Source organism: Peromyscus eremicus, chromosome 20 (assembly GCF_949786415.1).
Source record: "Peromyscus eremicus chromosome 20, PerEre_H2_v1, whole genome shotgun sequence".
NCBI lineage: Eukaryota > Metazoa > Chordata > Mammalia > Rodentia > Cricetidae > Peromyscus > Peromyscus eremicus.
In genome coordinates, this window is record NC_081436.1 from 28984857 (window position 1) to 29004303 (window position 19447).

A 19447-nucleotide genomic window follows, 5' to 3' on the forward strand; every position below is an offset into this window, starting at 1 on the left:
CTGGATGCTGGCTCCACTGCAGGGTGAGTAGTTGGGGGAAGCCTCAGGCTGAGGGTCATACCCTAGTTCCCATGTGTCCTGGGCAGCACCCTATACCCTCCCTGTACCCTCACATTGGCCAGGATAATTTGAGAGTTTTATGGGTCAGATCTCTCCCATGATGGCTTGGCCTTAGAACTGGGGGGTCATAGAGGCAGGAGCACAGGGGTGAAGTGAGTTTCATATGTGACAGGAGAACTCTTACCTATCTACCCTCCAGAGAAGCCAGCCCAGAGCTACTTGCCACGCATGCCTTTGACAGGGAAGGTAGGCCCCCTAAAGCAAGCTGGACGGCTTTGAAAATGAAGGCAACCGGGTCTCCAAACCCACCCCGGGACACTCACAACACTAGCTTAGAGATTCAGCAGGGGAAAGTGCCCCCCCACCCCCAGGCTGCAGACAGCTGGCCTTCTGGTGACTTTCTGGGGCTTGTGGAAGGGATGTCCCACAATGTCCTTTTAGAGATAGCCAACACCAAGAACTTAGGTGCTCTCTCATGCAAGGCCAGATTTCTGATGTCTGGAAAAATGAGAAAGCCAGCCATAACCAGCACTGGTTATGGGTGCACCCTTTCCAGTTTCTGCCAAAAGCATGGGCTGGTCTAAGTAATCTTGGCTGTAAGGCCAAGAGCCAATGGTCCCCATGCTGCTTCTGTCGTCTCAAGAGGCTCCTTTCTCTTTACCCACAAGCAGAGCCAGACCACACATGTCTTGTGTCTACTCCCCTTCCAGACACTTCTTGCCTGGCCAGGCCCAGGAGGCCCAGGCCCCCTTACCTTCCACACCCCTGGAGGCCAAGCTCCTCCCTTCCCTACCCCATCAGGCCCTGGTACCTGGGCTTCTTTCCATTCTGCACCACCAAGCCAGTGACGGCAGCACGGTGATCTGTGAGCTGTTTGTTGCACGACATGCTGTGGACATTGATGATGTAGATGACGGAGTCCTCGGAGCCCACCCACACCTGGCTGTGCTCTGCCATCACCATGCAGTTCTAAAGGGGGCCACGACGGGAGGGTGCGTGAGATGTGCAGACCAGGCTCACTGTCTGCACAGCTACTACCAGCCCCCAGTCAGCAAATACAAGCACTGATCCCGCAGGGTCTTGTAAGGCCCAGTCAGAACCTCGTTTAAGTCATGCGGGTTCCCATTTAAAGATGCCTTATTGAGTACACAGAAGTATAAACCCTGGCAGAAAATACGGTCGGGGAAAGGATGGTGGTCCACAGTGTGAGCTCCAAGTGGCAGCATGATTGCCCTGCCTCAGCAGGAACACACACACTGGCCCTGACACTCCCACTGTCTGGATCACAACGGAGGCACCGTGAGCATTGATTTGGGGGTCAAGACACATGTCAACAAGTGGCTGGATTTGCCATAATGAAGATGGATGGTAGGAACGGCCAATCAAGCCGCCGGGGCCTCTGCAGAACGGCATGTTCTTAGGGGCTCTGGCGCCTCAAAGTCAATACTCGGTGATGCTAGGGCACGGGCTGTCCGTTGAATCTCTTTGAACAGCACGCTGGGTTCAAAGCGCTGCACTCACCACTTTGGAGGCGCCCAGTTTAAAGCGGTGCTGGTGGATGGTCCAAGAGGAGGCATCGAACACGACCACTTTGCCTTCATTCAGGGCGCACCACAGCTTGGGGTGTGCATCTTCAACTTTCTCTGCAGGGTCCAGGCGCCCTGAAGAGGAAAGTAGCCCCAAGGCGTTTAAGTCTGGCAGATCAATGATGGTAGGAGGGGCCGCCTCCGACCACTCAGCTCTCTTCCAGGTACCCACAGAACACCAGGGCAGTGCGAAGTGCCGGGGGAGTGGAGATGTCAGAATGCCACCCTCCCTGGAGAGTCTAGGCTCTTGTGAGCTAGAAGGGGCAGACAGAACTGTGTGGATCCACCGGGACTGCACCAGGATCCACAGGTAAGCAGCAGTATGAGGACCAGCTGGTGAGCACTCGGCATCAGAGGAAGAGGGTCAACCGGAGAAACCCAACTATGGCGTGCCCACCAACTTCCACACCTACCCGAAGCTATGGAGCGGGGTCAATTCGCTTCAGGTTGTCACCCACATCTAGTGGGTGGTATCAATTTATTTATTTAGGTTCATCTAGAATCCAGTCCACTTGGAACCGGTGTGGTGACTGATTGAAGTGGGTTCCAGCTTCCCATATGGAGCTAGGCTGTCCCACTACCCCATGGCTATACAACCATTGGCCAAGAGCAACCCCTTCAACCAAAGGCAAGAGCTGACACACAATACCAGAAATGTCACATACTGCAGAGGGCAGGGAATGAGTATTCTGGGTCCCCAACAAAGTTATTGCCCAAATATAGGGTGGTACAAGGCCAAGTGGGCAGAGGGGTCCTGACAGCTTTGCCCTTGTGGCTCAGGACTCTGTCCTACAGACAGAAAGCACCCTCCCTGTTTATAGCCTGGGGCTTTTTCCCTTCTCTGCCGCCAGGTGGACCTCCAACCCAAATCTAAGTTCATCACAACCAAAAGCAGTGAGAGGTCACCTTACCCGGAGTATACAGCAGGAAATCAACAGCTTGAGGAGCGGTCTCTCCGGCCGAAGGGTTGATCTTGTGTTTTAGAGTCTCTGAGGTTGTCTTTGGGACTGCCATGGGCACTGAAACACAGGCACATGAGCAAGGTTACCAGACTCAAGGACGTAGGACAGCAGCGGCATCCAACTCACAAAGCTCTCCTGTTAGGAATTTGTGGTTTCAAACAAACAAACAAAAAACCCACGTGCGGCCTGAAGGGGGTGCTTTTGGAAACCAGCGTTAGGGACAGTACCACCCAAGATGTGCTCTGGCCTCATCCCTGATGGGGAGCAGGTCAGGTATGTTTTCCTGGTTGAACAGTACGCCACTGTGTCTAGGTCACATTTTCTTTGAATATATATATTTTTTAACATTTTGTGTGTGATGCGCACACCACAGAACACACGTGGAGGTCAGCGGACAATGAATGCGAGTCAGTTCTCTCCTTCAACCATGTGGATCCCAGGGGTTGAGCGCGGGTCATCAGACTTGGCAACGCGCGCCTTTGCACAGTGAGCCATCTTCCCAGCCCTAGGTCACAGTTCTTTACCCATTCATCTGTCTAGTTCCGTGACTAAGACTCTGCAAATGGTGCCAGGATAAACGCCGGGTGACCCTTGCCTCTCTTTCTGCACAGTCCAACTCTTGATTCTAGGCAGTGCTGAAACCACCTTCCCTGGGGGTTTCTGGGAGCACCTGCCAGGCTGAGGGACCCTTCCACTAACCCCCTGGGCTACCTCCTAGCCTCCCACCCCCATGGATCACCTGCCCTGCAGAGGAGACTATACCTTAGGGACTTGCTGGTGCCCCCCCCCCTTTCATTAAACTTCACATCTGGTGCGATTGCTACTGTCCTCATTTCTCAAAAGAAACTGTAACAACAGAGTTCTGAGCTCCAACCACGCAGGAAGCAATGATGGGACCCTCTGCCGCTGCCTCTCCACCCGCTCCCTAGGGGGGTGCTCCTTTCATTTTGTGTATTTTCAGACCTTCCATCACAAGCGGACTCGGTGCTTCTAAGTCAAGCGTGGGATCTCCCTGCACTAGAAGGTATTTCTGGATTTCTTAAATCAGGGTTAGGAGCTCAGCATGCTGTGACCTGAGCTCAGAGGGCGCCTCCTGTGCCACAGGGAACAAGGTGACAAGGATAGAGCCTGTGCTGAGTGTTACCGTGGCAACTCTGTAAACTGTTTACGGAGGAGCTAGAAAGCCGTTCCATAAGCTGCTGGCAATGAGAAGGCCTTCGTTTAAAGTTATATAAACAGCTCAAGTGCAGTGTTTATTTGATTTTACTCCCATCTCAGGAAAAGAGCAGTTCTGTGGAGACCCAGGACGGTCAGCTAGAGCTGCTGGAAGGCTCCGTGGGTCTCCAGGCAACGTGGGGGCCCCTGAGCCTCCTGGCTGCTGTCCCAGCTCAGGCAGGAGCGGGTTCTATGACCAGAAAGCAGCGTCAGGGCCACACAGTCAGTGACAGATGTTACAAAGGGCAAGATGAAGATAGGCCGAGGTGAGTGAGCACACAGCCTGGCGTGTTTTCTAATTCTTGGACAGCTATTTTTAAAACCTGACGACACACCCAGGAGAGATTCCACGAACCTGCACAGGCATTCACAACCGCCTTCGTCAGTCAGGAGGCAGATCCAACTTAAACGTCCACTACAGAAGAAGGGTGTAGAAAAATGTGCTACTGCCAAGGACACAGTGTTGTAGCCACTAAAGAAACGGAGGACTGGGAGACGGCTCAGTGGGTTATGTGCTTGCTGTATAAGAAAGAGGACCCGTGGAAAGCTGGGTGCAAGGAGGTACCTCTGCAACCCCAGTATTCCTGTGGACAGACAGAGGGCAAAGACGGGAGACGCCCCCTGCCCCCCAGAAGCTAGCCTAACGTTCACAGCAGTAAACAAAAATGAGACGGCCCCCCACCTGAAGCAAGGTGGAAGATGAGGACCAACACCTGGGGCTGTCCTCCGACCTCCATACACACGCCATAGTTAGCATGCACACACACACACACACACACACACACACACACACACTCACACACACACTCACAAATAGATATGCTCACCACACACATCATACGAAGTAACGTTTCCTTAAAGGAGTGACGTGGCAGCACCAGCCGGCTCGTGAAGGAACTGAGGAAACACTGTACTGAGTGAAAGGATGGAGTCAGGAGGGATCCCGGGGATGGGAAGCACCCGGGACAGACGAGATCACAGAGATCGTGAGCCAATGGCCACCAGGAGCACAGGGGCGACGCTAAGCAGGTGTGGGAATTCCTCTTGCAGAGTGCGCGTGTCTCAGAGCCGTCACAGGGAGGGTGGCACCCCTCTGTGAGACCTTAAACTTGGTAAGCCACATCTTAAAGGGGTTCAGCATGAGAGGGACATCTCAGTATCAATAGGACCTGAACGGCGTTTGCAGACAGTCCTGCTCCCTCAGTCTGTGTTCCGAGGCGAACTTCCTGTTGTTTTAACGCCACACACTCTCTGTGGCCTCAATAGGTTCCGCCTGGGCAAGATACTGAGTTCCAGGGTGGCCTACGCTAGAACGACTCCCTGTCTCAAACAAACAATAAAAGAGCGAACGAGAGAACGATATCGATGCCCAGAACAAATTAGGACCAGTGAGTGAGACTGCTGCTCAGTGTTTAGACACTTTGCCCCCAAGCTTGACAATCTGAGTTCAATCCCGGAGACCCACATTGTGGAAGGAAGAGAGCTGACTCCAAGTTGTCCTCTGACCTGCACCTCCACACACATGATGTGGCATATGTGCTCACACATCTCCCTCTCTCTCTCTCTCTCTCTCTCTCTCTCTCTCTCTCTCTCTCTCTCTCTCTCACACACACACACACACACACACACACACACACACACAAACCAACCAAACAAACAAACAAAAAAACAGAGACAAAAACAAAACAAAAATGCCAAAAGAACTCCAAACCGAATCACACAACAAATGATAGCTGGGTGTAATCTCAGCGTTCAGGAGACTGAGGCAACTGGACCGTGAGTTTGAGTTCAGGTGCGCTACACAGGAAGACCCCCCCCCCAAAAAAAAACCCGAAAAAATAGCAGAGCAAGAAAGTTGGGTGGGTTCTAAGCGATAAATGCCAACCAGAGGAAAAGCTTGAGGCACAGGCTTACAACAGACAGAGAGAGGCAGTGGCCTCTCAGAACTCACTCTCGTTCTTCATCTTGTCGAAGTAGGCCAGCTTGGAGGCAGCAAAGATGGCATTATGTGACTGCAGCGTGCCAACCACGGCATCCATAAGCAAAACGTTGGTCAGTGCTTGCTGGACATACTGTGGGTCCTAGGACAGAAGCGGATGTGTGTCAGCCCAGCCCAAACCCTGGACGTCTCCTGATTTGGCTTCACTGAAGAAAGCAGCACTTCTCAAAGAAGAGTGAACGCTGAGGGGTCTGGAGTTTGGGTCGCACAGTCTTTGGCTCTGAGTCACAACACACCGATTCTTGACCCCCGGAGACAGCACATTTTCTTCTCTAAATGAGACAGGCAGGGACTCATGACTCCTCACCCCTGCCCCAGCCACACTACGACAGCCACGCTGTGGCTGTACCCAGTGACAGGTGTGGGAATAGCCCCGCCATGGCCTTTCGCCATGGCATAGCAAATGTGGCTAGGCCAGAGATCACGGAATACGGAACCTTGGAGAGGACAGAGTCCGCTCCCAATCCATGACAGGGAATAACCCATCACAAGTGGTGGTTTCTCCGCACCCCTGCCACCAGCCAGCCTGTTCCTTCTAAGGTATTTCTCTGGCGACTGGTGAGGCGGTAAGTCTCTACATACCCTTATGACCAGTTCCTTTGTGAGTGTCCTCGGATCGTGGCCTTGGTCCATTGTTTCGGTTTGGTTATGTAATGGTTTGAGACATGGTCTTGCTCTGTAGCCCAGGCTGGCTTCAAACTCCAGACCTTCCTAGCTTAGCCTCTTGAGTACTAAGACAACGGGTCCGTGCTAGCACACCTGGCTCGCATAACATATGGTTTCCTCGCCATTTAGATGACAGGAACACGTCCCCCAACCCTATCCACCATTCACTGGGAAGACACCAGGGCGGACGGTGCACAAAGGTAAACTGAGTAAGTGTGGGCTGCAGCCTGCATGTGCTCCTCCTCACACCAACCCCAAAGGCCACATGGCCTGAGGTGGGGTCACAGAGCCACAGCCGCTTCTCTGTACCTTCAGACGGTAGAACTCCCCTGCCCAGGGGTACCGGGCCTGAGCTGCAAACTCTGGGTGCCCGCTTCAGGACCCAATGCCACCCGTGCCCACAGGACCACCCCCACTTCAGACCTTGTGGTCGTCCGCCAGCTTCTTCCCGGCCCACATCTCCTTCACCATCAGGTGCCAGAGGTCACATTCAGACTTCAGGTTGGCCTCGAAGACTTCTTTCTTGGCCACTGTCTTTATCTTTAAGGTGGGTATCTTCAGGAGGAGAAACGCCACTGTGGTGTTTTTGACTTCCTGCCGGAGGAAGAGAAGAGGAAGGCTCAGAGAAGCAGCCTGGGTTGGTGGCAGGAGGGAAGGAGTGACCGGAAGGCACGGCGGAGGGCAGGTTTTGCCATGCTGGGCACATGTGCCCCTTACAACCTTTCACTTTTCCCGGAGGACTTCTGCAGCAACCCAGCCAAGCAGGCAGGGACTGCAGCTGCAGGCCCTGTGGGCATCACAGTGGCCACTGGGCCTGGTCCTTCTTGCTGTGACCTCTCAGGAGTTGAGGGCACATGACACCCCCAACTCACCTCTCCTAGGCCTCAAGTGTGGGACAGTAATTGTAAATATAAGGCACAAAATAATATCATCAGGGCTGGAGGGATGGCTCAGGGGTTAAAAGCACTGGCTGCTCTTCCAGGGGTTCTGAGTCCAATTCCCAGCATTCACATGGTGGCTCACAACCATCTATAATTCGATCTGGTGCCCTCTTCTGGCCTGCAGGCATACATGCAGGCAGAACACCGTATACATAATAAATAAATCTTTAAATAATAATAATAATAATAATAATAATAATAATAATAATAATATCATCAGGGTCCCAATTCAGACCTGCTTTTTTTTGGGGGGGGGGGTTTGGTTTTTTGAGGCAGGATTTCTCAGTGTAGCCCTGGCTGTCCTGAAACTCGCTCTGTAGACCAGGCTGGCCTTGAACTCAGAGATCCACCTGCCTCTGTCTCCCAAGTGCTGGGATTAAAGGTGTGCGCTGCCGCCACCACCCGCCTCCTTCTTTTTTTAGAGACAGGGTCTCACTATGTTGCCCACACTGGCCTCAGACTTGCAGAACTCCCGCCTCTGTCTCCTGAGTGCTGGGATTAATGAAACAAACCAGTACACCTGATTCAGACCGCCTCACTTTGGAGTAACGTAATGTGGCTGGGCATGGTAGCATACGCCTTTAATCCCAACACTCAAAGGCAGAAGCAGGTGGATCTCTGTGGGCACTGCATAGTTCCAGGACAGCCAAGATTACATAGAGAGAGACCTTATCTCAAAAAACTGACCAACCAGGCTGGAGAGATGACTCAGAGGTTAAGAGCACTGACTGTTCTTCCAGAGGTCTTGAGTTCAATTCCTGGCAAACACATGACTCACAACCATCTATAATGAGATCTGGTGCCCTCTTCTGGTGTGCAGGCACACATGCAGGCAGAACGCTGTATATGTAATAAAGAAATAAATCTTTAAAAATAAATAAATAAATAAATAAATAAATAAATAAATAAATAAATAAATAAATAAATAAATAAAAATGTGGCCAGGTGTGTGGTAGCCCAGGCCTATAATCCCAATATTTAGGAAGCTGAGGCAGGAAGATTGCAAATTCAAAGCCATCCTGGGCTACATAGCAAGACCCTGTCTCAAAAAAAGCCAATTAAAATATAATATGAAAACTGATACTAAACAGCACGTGCCCAGAAACACAAGTAGACGCTGTGGGACACACTGCTGTAGGACACAGTCGCTCAGTGGTCAGCATGTAGCCATCTCCCTGAGATGAACTCATTCCTAGCTTCCCGTCTCTGGTGAGAAGGTCATAGCCAGCCTTACCTTGTTCCTCCATACATGGTCACCGCAGTGGAATCGGGTGAGGAGTACTGCCCCAGGGGCGCCACATCACCCCTACTTGAGAGCTGAGCAGGTTGGGGTAGAGGAAGAAGGCACACAGGTGCCGAAGGTCACCTGAGGTAAACAGCTCGGGGACGGTTGCCTTCTGCGCCTGGCACCAGGGAAATCTCACCTCTATGTTCCTGAAGGTGGCGATCTCCACGTAGCCCGGCCGCCCCTCGGGGAGCAGGAAGAGACGTTTCTGGGTCATGGCAATCTTGCCAACTCCACGGTTGGTCTTCACGGAGCTGGACAGCTTGTACACGCATTCATTCTTATCCAGATGGTCCATCAGCAGGGCAGGCAGGCTGACCTCCTGTGCCTCTGCCTCTGTCTCCTTCCAGCAGTTGTAGAAATCTCGGAACGTTTCGGGGTTGATCTGTTTCTCATGGCCTGAGTTTCACAAGAGAGAGTTCATGGGGCCTCACGCTCGCACTACCCAAGTCAGACAGCAGGTGGCACCAGCGCCCGGGACTCTCTGCATGGACCGTTTAGCTGAGGGCCTTTGCCTGCCCCAGCTTGTGGGGCAGAAGATTTAGGTAGAGGCCTCCTGTCCCTTCTAGCCCACAGAGGAATGATCATCTGACCTACCACAGGTAGTCACAGTAACTGCCACAAGGGGACCTTTTTTTGAGACAAAGTTGTACTGTTTCTGAGGCTGGCCTGGAACTCACTGAGCATCAGTACTTAGTTTCATGTGTGCTGAGAGTCTAGCCATTCTCCACTACGCCGGGCATAGAAGGCGTTTTCTTCTGGGATACAGCCCTTGCTCACACTCGCCTCTAAGACCTAGCTCCTCACGGTCCATGTCTAGCTTCTCACTGTCCACGTCTACCTCGGCCTGGTCCTGCCTGGCTTATGTGTCCTGAGCCTGTCTGTTGCTCTGTGTCCTCTAATGGGTCCAGGCCCTCCGTCCTGCACAGGCCACACTCCTCACTGCTGCTATCACTACCCTGCTGCTGGGCTGCTTTCCTCTGGCCCCACGATTGCTTTCCTAAAGCATACACGGACCTTCCTGCTCCTCACTCAAACCTTTCCGGACTGTTCAACCGTACCAGACCCCAAGATCCCCCAGACTGTCCCCTCTTCCCTTTCATGTCCCACACTCCAGCCATACCAAGCACTGCCCCCAAGCAGGCCACGTGGTTGTGTGCCTCCCTATAGACTCATCCTAACTGTCACACCAGAACACCACACCTCTTCCTTCAACACCCAGGAAAACAGCCCCATGCAGCCTTCCCTAACACTGCAGGAACAGCCCCATGCAGCCTTCCCTAACAATGCAGGAACAGCCCATGCAGCTTTCCCTAACAATGCAGGGAACAGCCCCATGCAGCCTTCCCTAATAATGCAGGAACAGCCCCATGCAGCCTTCCCTAACAATGCAGTGAACAGCCCCATACAGCCTTCCCTAACAACACAGGTCATGTTGGCGCACACCCACCAACTGCGCACATACCTCCCTCGGCACCAGTGAATTCCCCCAGCAGCACAGACCAACACTGGCCCTCCACGGTACACCGAGGACACCAGCTCACCCTCATAGCCACAGTCTGTGGCAGCCACACTAGCCAGGCCTGTGTACAAACTAGGAAACTGAAGTAGGAATTACGAACCCTGCCCGCTGGCAGCTGGTCCCTGCTTATGCAGAACCTTGTGTCCCTGTGCCCAGCCTTCAGAGGCCCAGGTCTCAGTTGGACGAAGTCCCATTGGGTCCACATCACCATTCCCAGGTGGTAACAGTGTCATGGTGACAAGTGTCTGGTACATCTGTTTTGCTGCCACAGTGTGGTGGGTGAGCACACAGCCATGTGTAAGGGAACAACTATGTGCAGGCTGTGGAGGATGGGAAAGGTTCCAGGGGAAATTTCCAAATAACAAGGGCAGCTGAGGCCACAGGAAGGAGGCCCAACAGGAAGGTCAATCATAAAGCTGTAAGGTACAGAACAGTCTCATGGGGACCTCCACCAGGTGGCGCCATTTTCATTTTTTTTTTCCTGCTTTCTCTTTCAAGGTAGTTGAATAGCATGTATTTTAAATTCTTTTTGCTCTTCTTTTGCAGAGCTTGGGGTTGAACCCAGGGCCTTGCCAGGCAAGTGTTCCACTGCGCTACACCACAAGCTCCATGTAAGCCTTGAAGTCACTAGCTCCAGTGGAAAAACAATTTCACAAGGGTCGGAGGTATGGTACCCATCTGTATGACGTGGGGGGTGACCCCATGCACGGGACAAGCCTCTGCAGGCTCCTGCACCAGACAGGGAGTTCAGTGAGGTGATCGACAGCTTGAGTCATCCCCTGCCCCATAAAACTGTGACCCAGAGTCCTCCACCTTACAAACACTGAGTTCTGCGGCCTGTTGGGGTTCAGACTGACTGAGCCGGGGTCATAAGCACATGTTCTTCCCATCAGACATCATGTAAGACAGGCTTGCAGTCACACAGGGTGCAAGGAAGCGCCCAGAAAACAGAACAGGGGAAGTAGGGGCAAGAATGGCAGGCCACACCATTGCTTGAGAGAGCGAAAGAGCCAGGGATCCTTCATGGACATCCTTCGGGACAGATCCTCTGGGCACCCACACCACAGCGGTCATCAGAGCCGCACACAGTAAGGCCTGTGCAGCCAGCACCCAAATGTCCTCGTATAGACAAGTGGCCCGTCCTTGGAGGTGAGGGGCTAATGTGCTCTGGACATGCTGAGTGGGAACAGCAAGACTAAGAACAAACCTCTTGCACCTACAGCCAGCACCCCAGCGAGCTATGGTTACCACACTGCCAGGACTACAGCAGGACCCAACTCCAAGCGAGGGTGCCTCCCTACCGCTGTGCACACACCCACAGCCACTGTGTATACACATGGACCCCCACACGCTCAGTTGTCTCACAAACCTCAATAGTCTTCGGGCGCATGACCGCCATGCCCACAGACAGAATGCTCATTCCCCGTCTCCAACTTCTCCCAAGGGCGCCACTGTGAACCTCCACCCTGTCACCCACCGACCTCGAGAGCCCAGCCCCAGCTCGTCCCAGCATCACGCAGGCAGCGTCCCCATCGGAGCTGGCTGCAGACACGCCACGCTGAAGCGACACACTGAGGTGGCCCTCCTGTGAGCTGCCGTGCAGACTGTGTGCTCCTGCCAGCGGCGGACTTCACATGAACGAACGTGAAAATGTGAATGATCATTTCAAATACAATCTCAACTGTATTTTTTTTTGGGGGGGGGGTCCAGTCACTGGGTTTTGAATCCAGGGTCTTAATCACACCAAACTCTCTATGAAGCTATGTCCCAGCCCTCAAGTGTACTCTTGTATCTTACAAGTTCACTCCAAGATGGGAACAATCAGTGTTGCCAGAATTTTGTCTTTCAGCTCAGCCACTTGACTGAAATACACAGATAGTCACAGCAGTGACAACGGGGTCCTGCCCCCCTCCTGGGGCACTTCCCTCCCTAAGGAATCACGTAAGGAAAGGCCACTGGACAGCTCCTCATTGGCCAGGCCCAGGGTAAAACAGGTGCACAGCTGCTACTCACTTCCCAGGCTCTCTGGTAGCTAGGTGGCGATGTCACATGCCACCACTTGCAGAGGAAGAAGAAAGGCCTTAAGAGAGAGACAGGTGCCTGGCCGTGGTGGCGCACACCTTTAATCCCAGCACTGGGGAGGCAGAGGCAGGCGGATCTCTGTGAGTTCGAGGCCAGCCTGGTCTACAAAATGAGTTCCAGGACAGCCAGGGCTATTACACAGAGAAACCCTGTCTCAAAAAAAAAAAAAAAAAAAAAAAAAAGCAGATTCTCTTCCCTCACCAACCATTGAGTAACTAGGTGACCAGACCAGACCAGGGCTGTGAAGGAGAAAGAGGCATCACCAGGCACGCCCGGCTTGTTGCCGGGTGAGAAGAATAACCCTATGGGTCTGAATCACCCCATTTCAGGCCACTGTGCACCGGACCCCGCAGTGTACAGGGGGCCCTTGGGGCATTCACATCCTCATGAGGTCACACAGTGGGAAGAGGAAAAGTACACACAGCCCTCAGAGTCTTCCTGTGAATGCCTTGTCTCCCTTCACACGCTAGCACACCCATAGTTTATCTGCAGCCCCTAGCTCCCAAGCAGTGCAGGCTACCCCACAGATGCCTACTGCACCTGGCTAGTGACAGGTGGTCCGCCATCTCCATCTCCTCCCCCAGACAGTCATTCCTCAGACCTGTGTGTATCAAGTCTCTTCTATAAGTGACATGGTGTTAGTACCATGTACACCCTCCCGTGTGTTCTAAGACCTTTCAGAGTTGTGTGCCCAACACCACGGAGGTTCAAGTTTACTGCCTGAGAAATGATGAAAACATCTGCCTGCTGGGTGGTGGTGGCACACGCCTTTAATCCCAGCACCCGAGAGGCAGAGGAAGGTGGATCTCTGTGAGTCTGAGGCCAGCCTGGTCTACAGAGTGAGTTCTAGGACAGCCAGGGCTGCACAGTGAAATTCTGTCTCAAAAAAAAAAAAAAAAAAAAAAAAAAAAAAAATCTGCCCATGCTCACTCTCTAAATATTTTCTCTCCAAATATTTTCTATCTGCAATTGGTGGAGTCTGTGGAAGCAGAACCTGTGGATGGGCTGACGGGACTTGACTGGCCAGCAGAGTCCAGTGAATGCAAAATTCAAGAGTTTCAGCAGGTAGGAAGCGCACTCGGGTCCAAGCCTTCCTGCAGCAGTACACGGTCAGCCCATGCACGCTCTGCAGTGCTCACAGCTCTACCGGGGGACACCTGGTGTGCCCACCCTGGCAAGGAGAAGATGTCCAGAGCACAGGAAGCCCACTCACAAGTCAACAGCGGAGAGAGAGCTGTCCCAACACACAACTCAGGCAAAGGCTGAGATTATGACTCACGGAGAGAAGCCAGGATGGGGGCAGATGGTTGGGGACACCAGCTGGGCAGTGCCAGCTCACATTAGACAAGAAGACCTCGGTGAGGAGGCGCATACTGCCAGGCGGTGGGCAGCAGAGCTCACAGGTGGCGGGGGGGGGGGGGGCAGCACACAGTTAGGGTGCTGACACTTGGCCCAAGCAAGCTTCTGGCTCTAAGTGGAGGAACCAACCCACCCAGACTCTAGGGACAGGTGTCAGGACCCTCCCTTTCAGTGACTGGAAAGGCAAAGTCATAGGACGCCTCTCAATTACCAGGGGACAGATGAGCTATGCTTCCTCCCACACGGCCCGCAGACAGGCAGAACAGATGCACGTGTCGGTGCGGGTAACATGGATCAGGGAGAAATAAAATGGATTCCAAACTTCCACAGACGGCGGGACACAGTCTGTGAGTGTGAAACGTCACCTGGGTGCTGTCGGGAGACAGATCATCATCGGAGATTTTGAGCGGAACAGAAAGCAGTACCTGGGTTGGGAACAGCGTTTCCCTGGAGACACAGAGCATAGCCAAACCCAGGAAACAAGAGCCCTGCGGTAAAGAGTACCAAGGCCTTTTTAATCAGGTGGGTTGCCCTGGCACCTGGCACTGTGCTTCCGTGTGTGTGTGTGTGTGTGTGTGTGTGTGTGTGTGTGTGTGTGTGTGTGAATTCTTCAGCTGAGCCACAGCTGTGCAGCCCATGCGTGGCCACTGGGTCAGATGCATCTGCAGAGCCAGCTAGCCTCATGTAGAACTCAGCCCCGTGCTGTATCACGCAGCGTCACCTGCAGCTCTGGGTCTGAACATGTGTGCACTTGGTGCTGTGCATGCCGTCATGCCACAGAACACCAGCGAAAGCTGCCCAGAACACCGTGACTGAATCGGACCTGAAGCTGCTGGAGGTTCCGATTGATCACGTCTTTAGCACACAGGGTTTTCTGCTCTTACAGACACACACTGGCTTAATTATGGAAAATGGAGACTTCTAGTGTCTTCTTACTGTCATTACTCGGCCGGTAAATAGCAAATTCGCATATCTTTGCATTGCATTGTCTTAAAACATTTTACTTTACAAATTGCTTTAAGTTTGAGTTGCTGATTTGAGTTTCACTTAAAGAAAATCATTAAGTGAATCTTGACTTGGAATTAGAAGTTCAAATAATTTTTGAAACTAACCTAAAAGTATATCTACCATTTTTTTACTAAGTATTTATGCAAAGTGGGATTCTAAGCATTGATGATTACAAAATCCAAACATCAACTTTGAGAAATACTAAAGATGGGTTGTGCCTTACAGAATCAAATTTTCAGCCAAGATTTTACAAAATTTAATTTTTTTTCTTTTAAGACAGGGTCTCATTCTATAGCCCAGGCTGACCTAGAACTCACTATGCTGTCTAGGCTGGCCTTGAACTCAGTTTCTCCCACCTCAGTTTCCCAAGTGCCAAGATGGCAGGAACCAGCCACAACGCTCATCTTCAAGGTTTAATTCTTGACCAGGCGGTGGTGGTACATTCCTTTAATCCCAGCACTTGGGAGACAGAGGCAGGTGGATCTCTGTGAGTTTGAGGCCAGCCTGGTCTACATAATGAGTTCCAGGACAGCCAGGGCTATATAGCAAAACCTTGTCTAAAAAACAAACAAACAAACAAAAACAAAAAAACTTTCTATGTGAAAATCAACAAGTACATTCATCTTATTACTTCGGAAATTTGCTTTCTTTCTTTTTTTTTTTTTTTTAAATAAAGATTTCATACATCCCAGGCTGTTCTCACACTCATTATATATCCAAGGATAACTCTGAACCTCTGATTGTCCCATCTCCATTCTCTAGTGCTGGGATTACAGGTATGAGCCACCATGCCTGGTTTATTCTAGGCACTGGGGTTGGACCCAAGGCTTCAAGTATGCTAGGCAGGCACTCCACCAACGGAGCCACATCTCAGCCCTGCTTTTTAATCGGTGTTAATATTATACTGCATGCAACGTAATTATATTAAAATGCATTTCTTGATGATTATCAGTTAATATTTGTTTTGCACACTGGTTCACATTCCTAAACACCTGGGTCTCATGGGAGATTCTTGGGTGAAAGTGGTCATGAGTGTAAGTCCAAGAAGCCCTGGCTTAGGGAACAGTGATAAGGGAAAAAAAAAAAAAAGCTTGTCCATGTACGGTGCAGACACAGCTCTTTTTTATACTTTCAATCTTAGTTGGTCGAATTGTAACTATAGACCTGCAGACCCAGAGGACATCAGTACCCCCAGGACCGCTGTGGGGTCCTCTTACCCTCGGTCAGTGCGTCAAACAGGCGGTGAATGATGACGGTGTCCTTCACGATCCCCGACTCCTGGACCCGCTTCACGAAGTCGCTCAGCTGCATGTGCTTCTTGGGCAGTTCAAAGTTCTTCACGGCGTCATCTGCTTTGGGGGCCTCGCCTGGCTTGTCCAAGACCTCTGTGATGAGCCGCTTCAGCTCCGGTGTCCGCTCAGCCTGGGCCCGCTCGGAGGCCGACATGGATTCCACCATGCTCTTCACAAGATCGGCTGGGAAGATCCCTAGGTCAGTCTTATACAGGTTCTGGAAATCCAAGAGGGCACTCAGCAGCTGGCCCTGCATCACATGGATAAGGCCATGCAGGTAGATATACCTAGCTAGGAGCAGAGAGTCACCAGGGCCCAGCAGGCCCATGGCCTTGCTCAGAAGAGTGATGAGGTCTGTGTAGTAAGCCTGAACACACTGGCTCATCAGTGGGAAGTGGATCTCGGGAATCTTGAAGGTATATGTTGACTTAGGGGTCACTTTGAGAACTGAAAAAAAAAAAAAATCAAAGGAAAGAGGCACGTAATTAGCACGGTCCTGGAAAAGGCGGAGAGGCACCCATCACGTCACTGTGTGCTTTGGGAAAGAACCCATGTGCCTCTTCCAAGCCATTCTCCATACCCCAAGGGTGAAGAAGAGCCTGTTTTGTTCCCAGAGTAACAATAACTATTCTGCATGGGGCAATTATGCTTTTAAAACTATGAATCCTAAGTGAAAATGTTGGGGCTGGGCTCTGAAGATTAAGCTAATAACCTAAGCCAAGTTACACCTGCCAAGCAGGGTTCAGTCTTTGGAAGCGTTTGTCACCTAAACAGTGGTTCTGGGCAGTTGTAGCACAGGGCTCCCGCCGCATAGATGCAGAAGGTGAGGACTGAGGGGAACAGAGCTCCTGCATGCCACAGGCAGATTTAAACCAGTTCCCTCCAAAGCGTAATCCAAAGCCTCCTGGGGACTAGACACTGAGTTGAAGTTCCTCTTCCGGGAGCTCCCATGGGACAGGGGACCAGAGGCAGTAGCCAGGCCAGGCACACCAACGCCGGGGTGGTGCCTTGGCTATGGAGGCTAGAGGAGGGTGGAGCTTGCGATGATTGTGGGGGTGGGGGACGGGGGGGGGGGGGTGGTTCCAAATGAAGGCAGAAAAGGTAGGCTGTGTCCCAGAGTGAGTGTGCACACACCTGCCAAGCCTGGGCAGGAACAGCAGGCCCAGAAAGGGAACTGGTCTGCTTGGGGGGGGTCACACAGCCAGGAAGTAGCTACAAAGGGGTTCACACCTCTGAGGGCTGAGACATTTTCATTCGCATACTGTCTCTGCCAGACAGAAACTCTCTGGGGACTCACAGCTTCCTGGAGATACCTGCAGCCTGAGCTAGGGGCAGCAGCCATCAAGGACCTGGCCCCCAACAGTTTCTCCCACCCATTAAGGACTCCGTGGGGCTCAGAGTACAGGTAGATGGTGTAACACAGAACAGGGTGTGCCTTAAGAAGTTTACACAGAAATGCAACGTGACTCGTAAATATCTAACTGCACCCTTTAGGAAGGGACTGCTATCTACATAGGAGCATTGCATCACACATCCGCAAATACAGACATGCACTATATGCATAACATATGCATGCATGCACACACACACACACACACACACACACACACACACACAAGGCAGTGGGAGCATGGACACAAACTAATCTTTTAAAAAATAGTTCTTTTTTTTCTTTCTTTCTTTCTTTTTTTTTTCTTTCTATTTTTATGGAGGCAAGATTTCAGTCTCACAATGATCACACTCCCATAGGGTAGCCTGAAATCCAGGAGGCTGGCCCCCAACCCACAAGCACCAATCCGACCCCGGCTTCCCGAGATGCTATGATTACAGGCGTTTGCCACCACACCTGGCCAAAACAGTTTAAAATTTTAAGCGCATTCCCTGCCTCTGAACCAGGCTGCGATCTGTCAGCTTCAGTGCCGGGAGGGCACACGCAGGCGGGTAGCAGCTGGACTTGCCTGGGCTGCTGCTTTTACAGCTGGAGGTATCCATTATCCGAAGCGACGAGTTCCTGGGTGGCAGCTCGGGCAGGGAGATATCCTGCAGGTTGGGCATGCTGACCACCATGCGCCTGTGGGTGATGTGCAGGGGTGAAACCTTCCTGGAGGCCATCTTCTCCACAGTAGGTCTCCTTGGACTTATAAGCATCCTGTCTATCCTAGGGAGAAGCAAACGTTCACTTCATGGGCACAAAGCGTGAGCCTCCACTACCCACCGCACCCAGAGTTAACGAGCAAGGTGACAGAGCCACGCGCAGGGTGAGAAGCTGTCACTAGGCCCAGCCTCAAGCAGCTCTAGGGGAAAGGAGAGGAGTCTCAGCGAGCCCACAATTCCAGAGACGGACAGGGCTGGTACACCCACAAAATCAGGAAAAGCACCAGGAAAGGGCAGGGGAAAAGAAACAGGCCTCTTGAATGGGGAGCATGGGAAGAAAGTGAAGACGGACAGAGATTGGGGTGTGGTACAGGATGCCGGGCCAGGCACACAAAAGCCGCCCCCAGGAAACAGGGACACACAGAGGAGGCTCTGTATTTGAAGGTTCTCGGTGAATTGCTCAATAGCCTGCCAATTGATCATTTGTGTGTCCAAATAAAACTGTGACACATGAGCCCTCAGTCCCCAGAAAGCCATGGATGTAGGACAGAGTGAGGCACCTGTCCTCCTCTGATTGGGTGTCGAGGTCCATCCGAGCAAAGGCGTCCATCCTGCCGCTGAGCCGGGCCTTCAGGAAGGAGTGGAACATGTAGGTATCCAAAACCTGCATGTGAGAAGAGCTATCTGTCATGCTGTGCTCATGGTCCTCTGGCCTCCATCCAGAGCCTACAGCAGCCCCACTGAGGGATGACCTCTCCTGCACAGGCTCTGGGCTGGAGCCTGTGAAAACAGGGAGCTTCGCAATTAGTTCTTTTTACACTTTATTATTCTTAGTCATGCATCCGTGGGTGTGTGCACATGAGTGTAGACGCCTGCAGAAGCCAGAGGGGGGTCAGATCCCCCTGGCTCTGAGACTGTGGTGTGAGTCACCCAAGGAGGGAGCTGAGGACTGCAGCCACAGCATACGAGCAGTATGCACTCTTAACCACTGAGCCATCTCTCCAGGGCTGCAACTGGTTCTGATGTACTCGGAGGCAGCTCCTCACCTGCACATGGAAAAACTCAAAAGTTAAGAAGCCCAGGCCACCCGGCCACAAGGACAGCAATGCCTGTAATGTGTGTGCCCCTGACCCCAGGGGCCTCTGGACATTCCACAGCACTCAGACTGGCTCTCTCTGCTTTTGCAGTCTTCCTTGGCCAGGTCAAGAACTAGACAGCCCCCAGGTCTTGACTCCACCGGATATGTGGGTATGCCATCTGGCTACAAAGCTCTCAGACTACAGGCGACCCCCAACGTAGGCAAAAAAAAAAGGAGGTAAAAGGTGCCCAGATCTACCTGGGAGGATGGGGTCCAGAAAGATCAACGCCAGGAACCC

The 19447-nt window shown here is 52.2% G+C and overlaps 1 protein-coding gene across 1 annotated transcript in view; it reads right to left on the reverse strand.

The window, feature by feature from the left end:
* Dennd3 (DENN domain containing 3) overlaps positions 1-19447 on the reverse strand; it is a 52822-nt gene that overhangs the window by 5993 nt on the left and 27382 nt on the right. Inside the window, exons 11-19 of the mRNA XM_059247787.1 lie at positions 18632-18735; positions 17936-18135; positions 15903-16424; positions 8854-9113; positions 6912-7082; positions 5775-5904; positions 2558-2665; positions 1582-1721; positions 872-1029 (exon numbers count right to left, since the gene is read on the reverse strand). Coding sequence (XP_059103770.1) covers positions 872-1029; positions 1582-1721; positions 2558-2665; positions 5775-5904; positions 6912-7082; positions 8854-9113; positions 15903-16424; positions 17936-18135; positions 18632-18735 — 1793 coding nt within the window. The remainder of the gene's footprint in view (positions 1-871; positions 1030-1581; positions 1722-2557; positions 2666-5774; positions 5905-6911; positions 7083-8853; positions 9114-15902; positions 16425-17935; positions 18136-18631; positions 18736-19447) is intronic.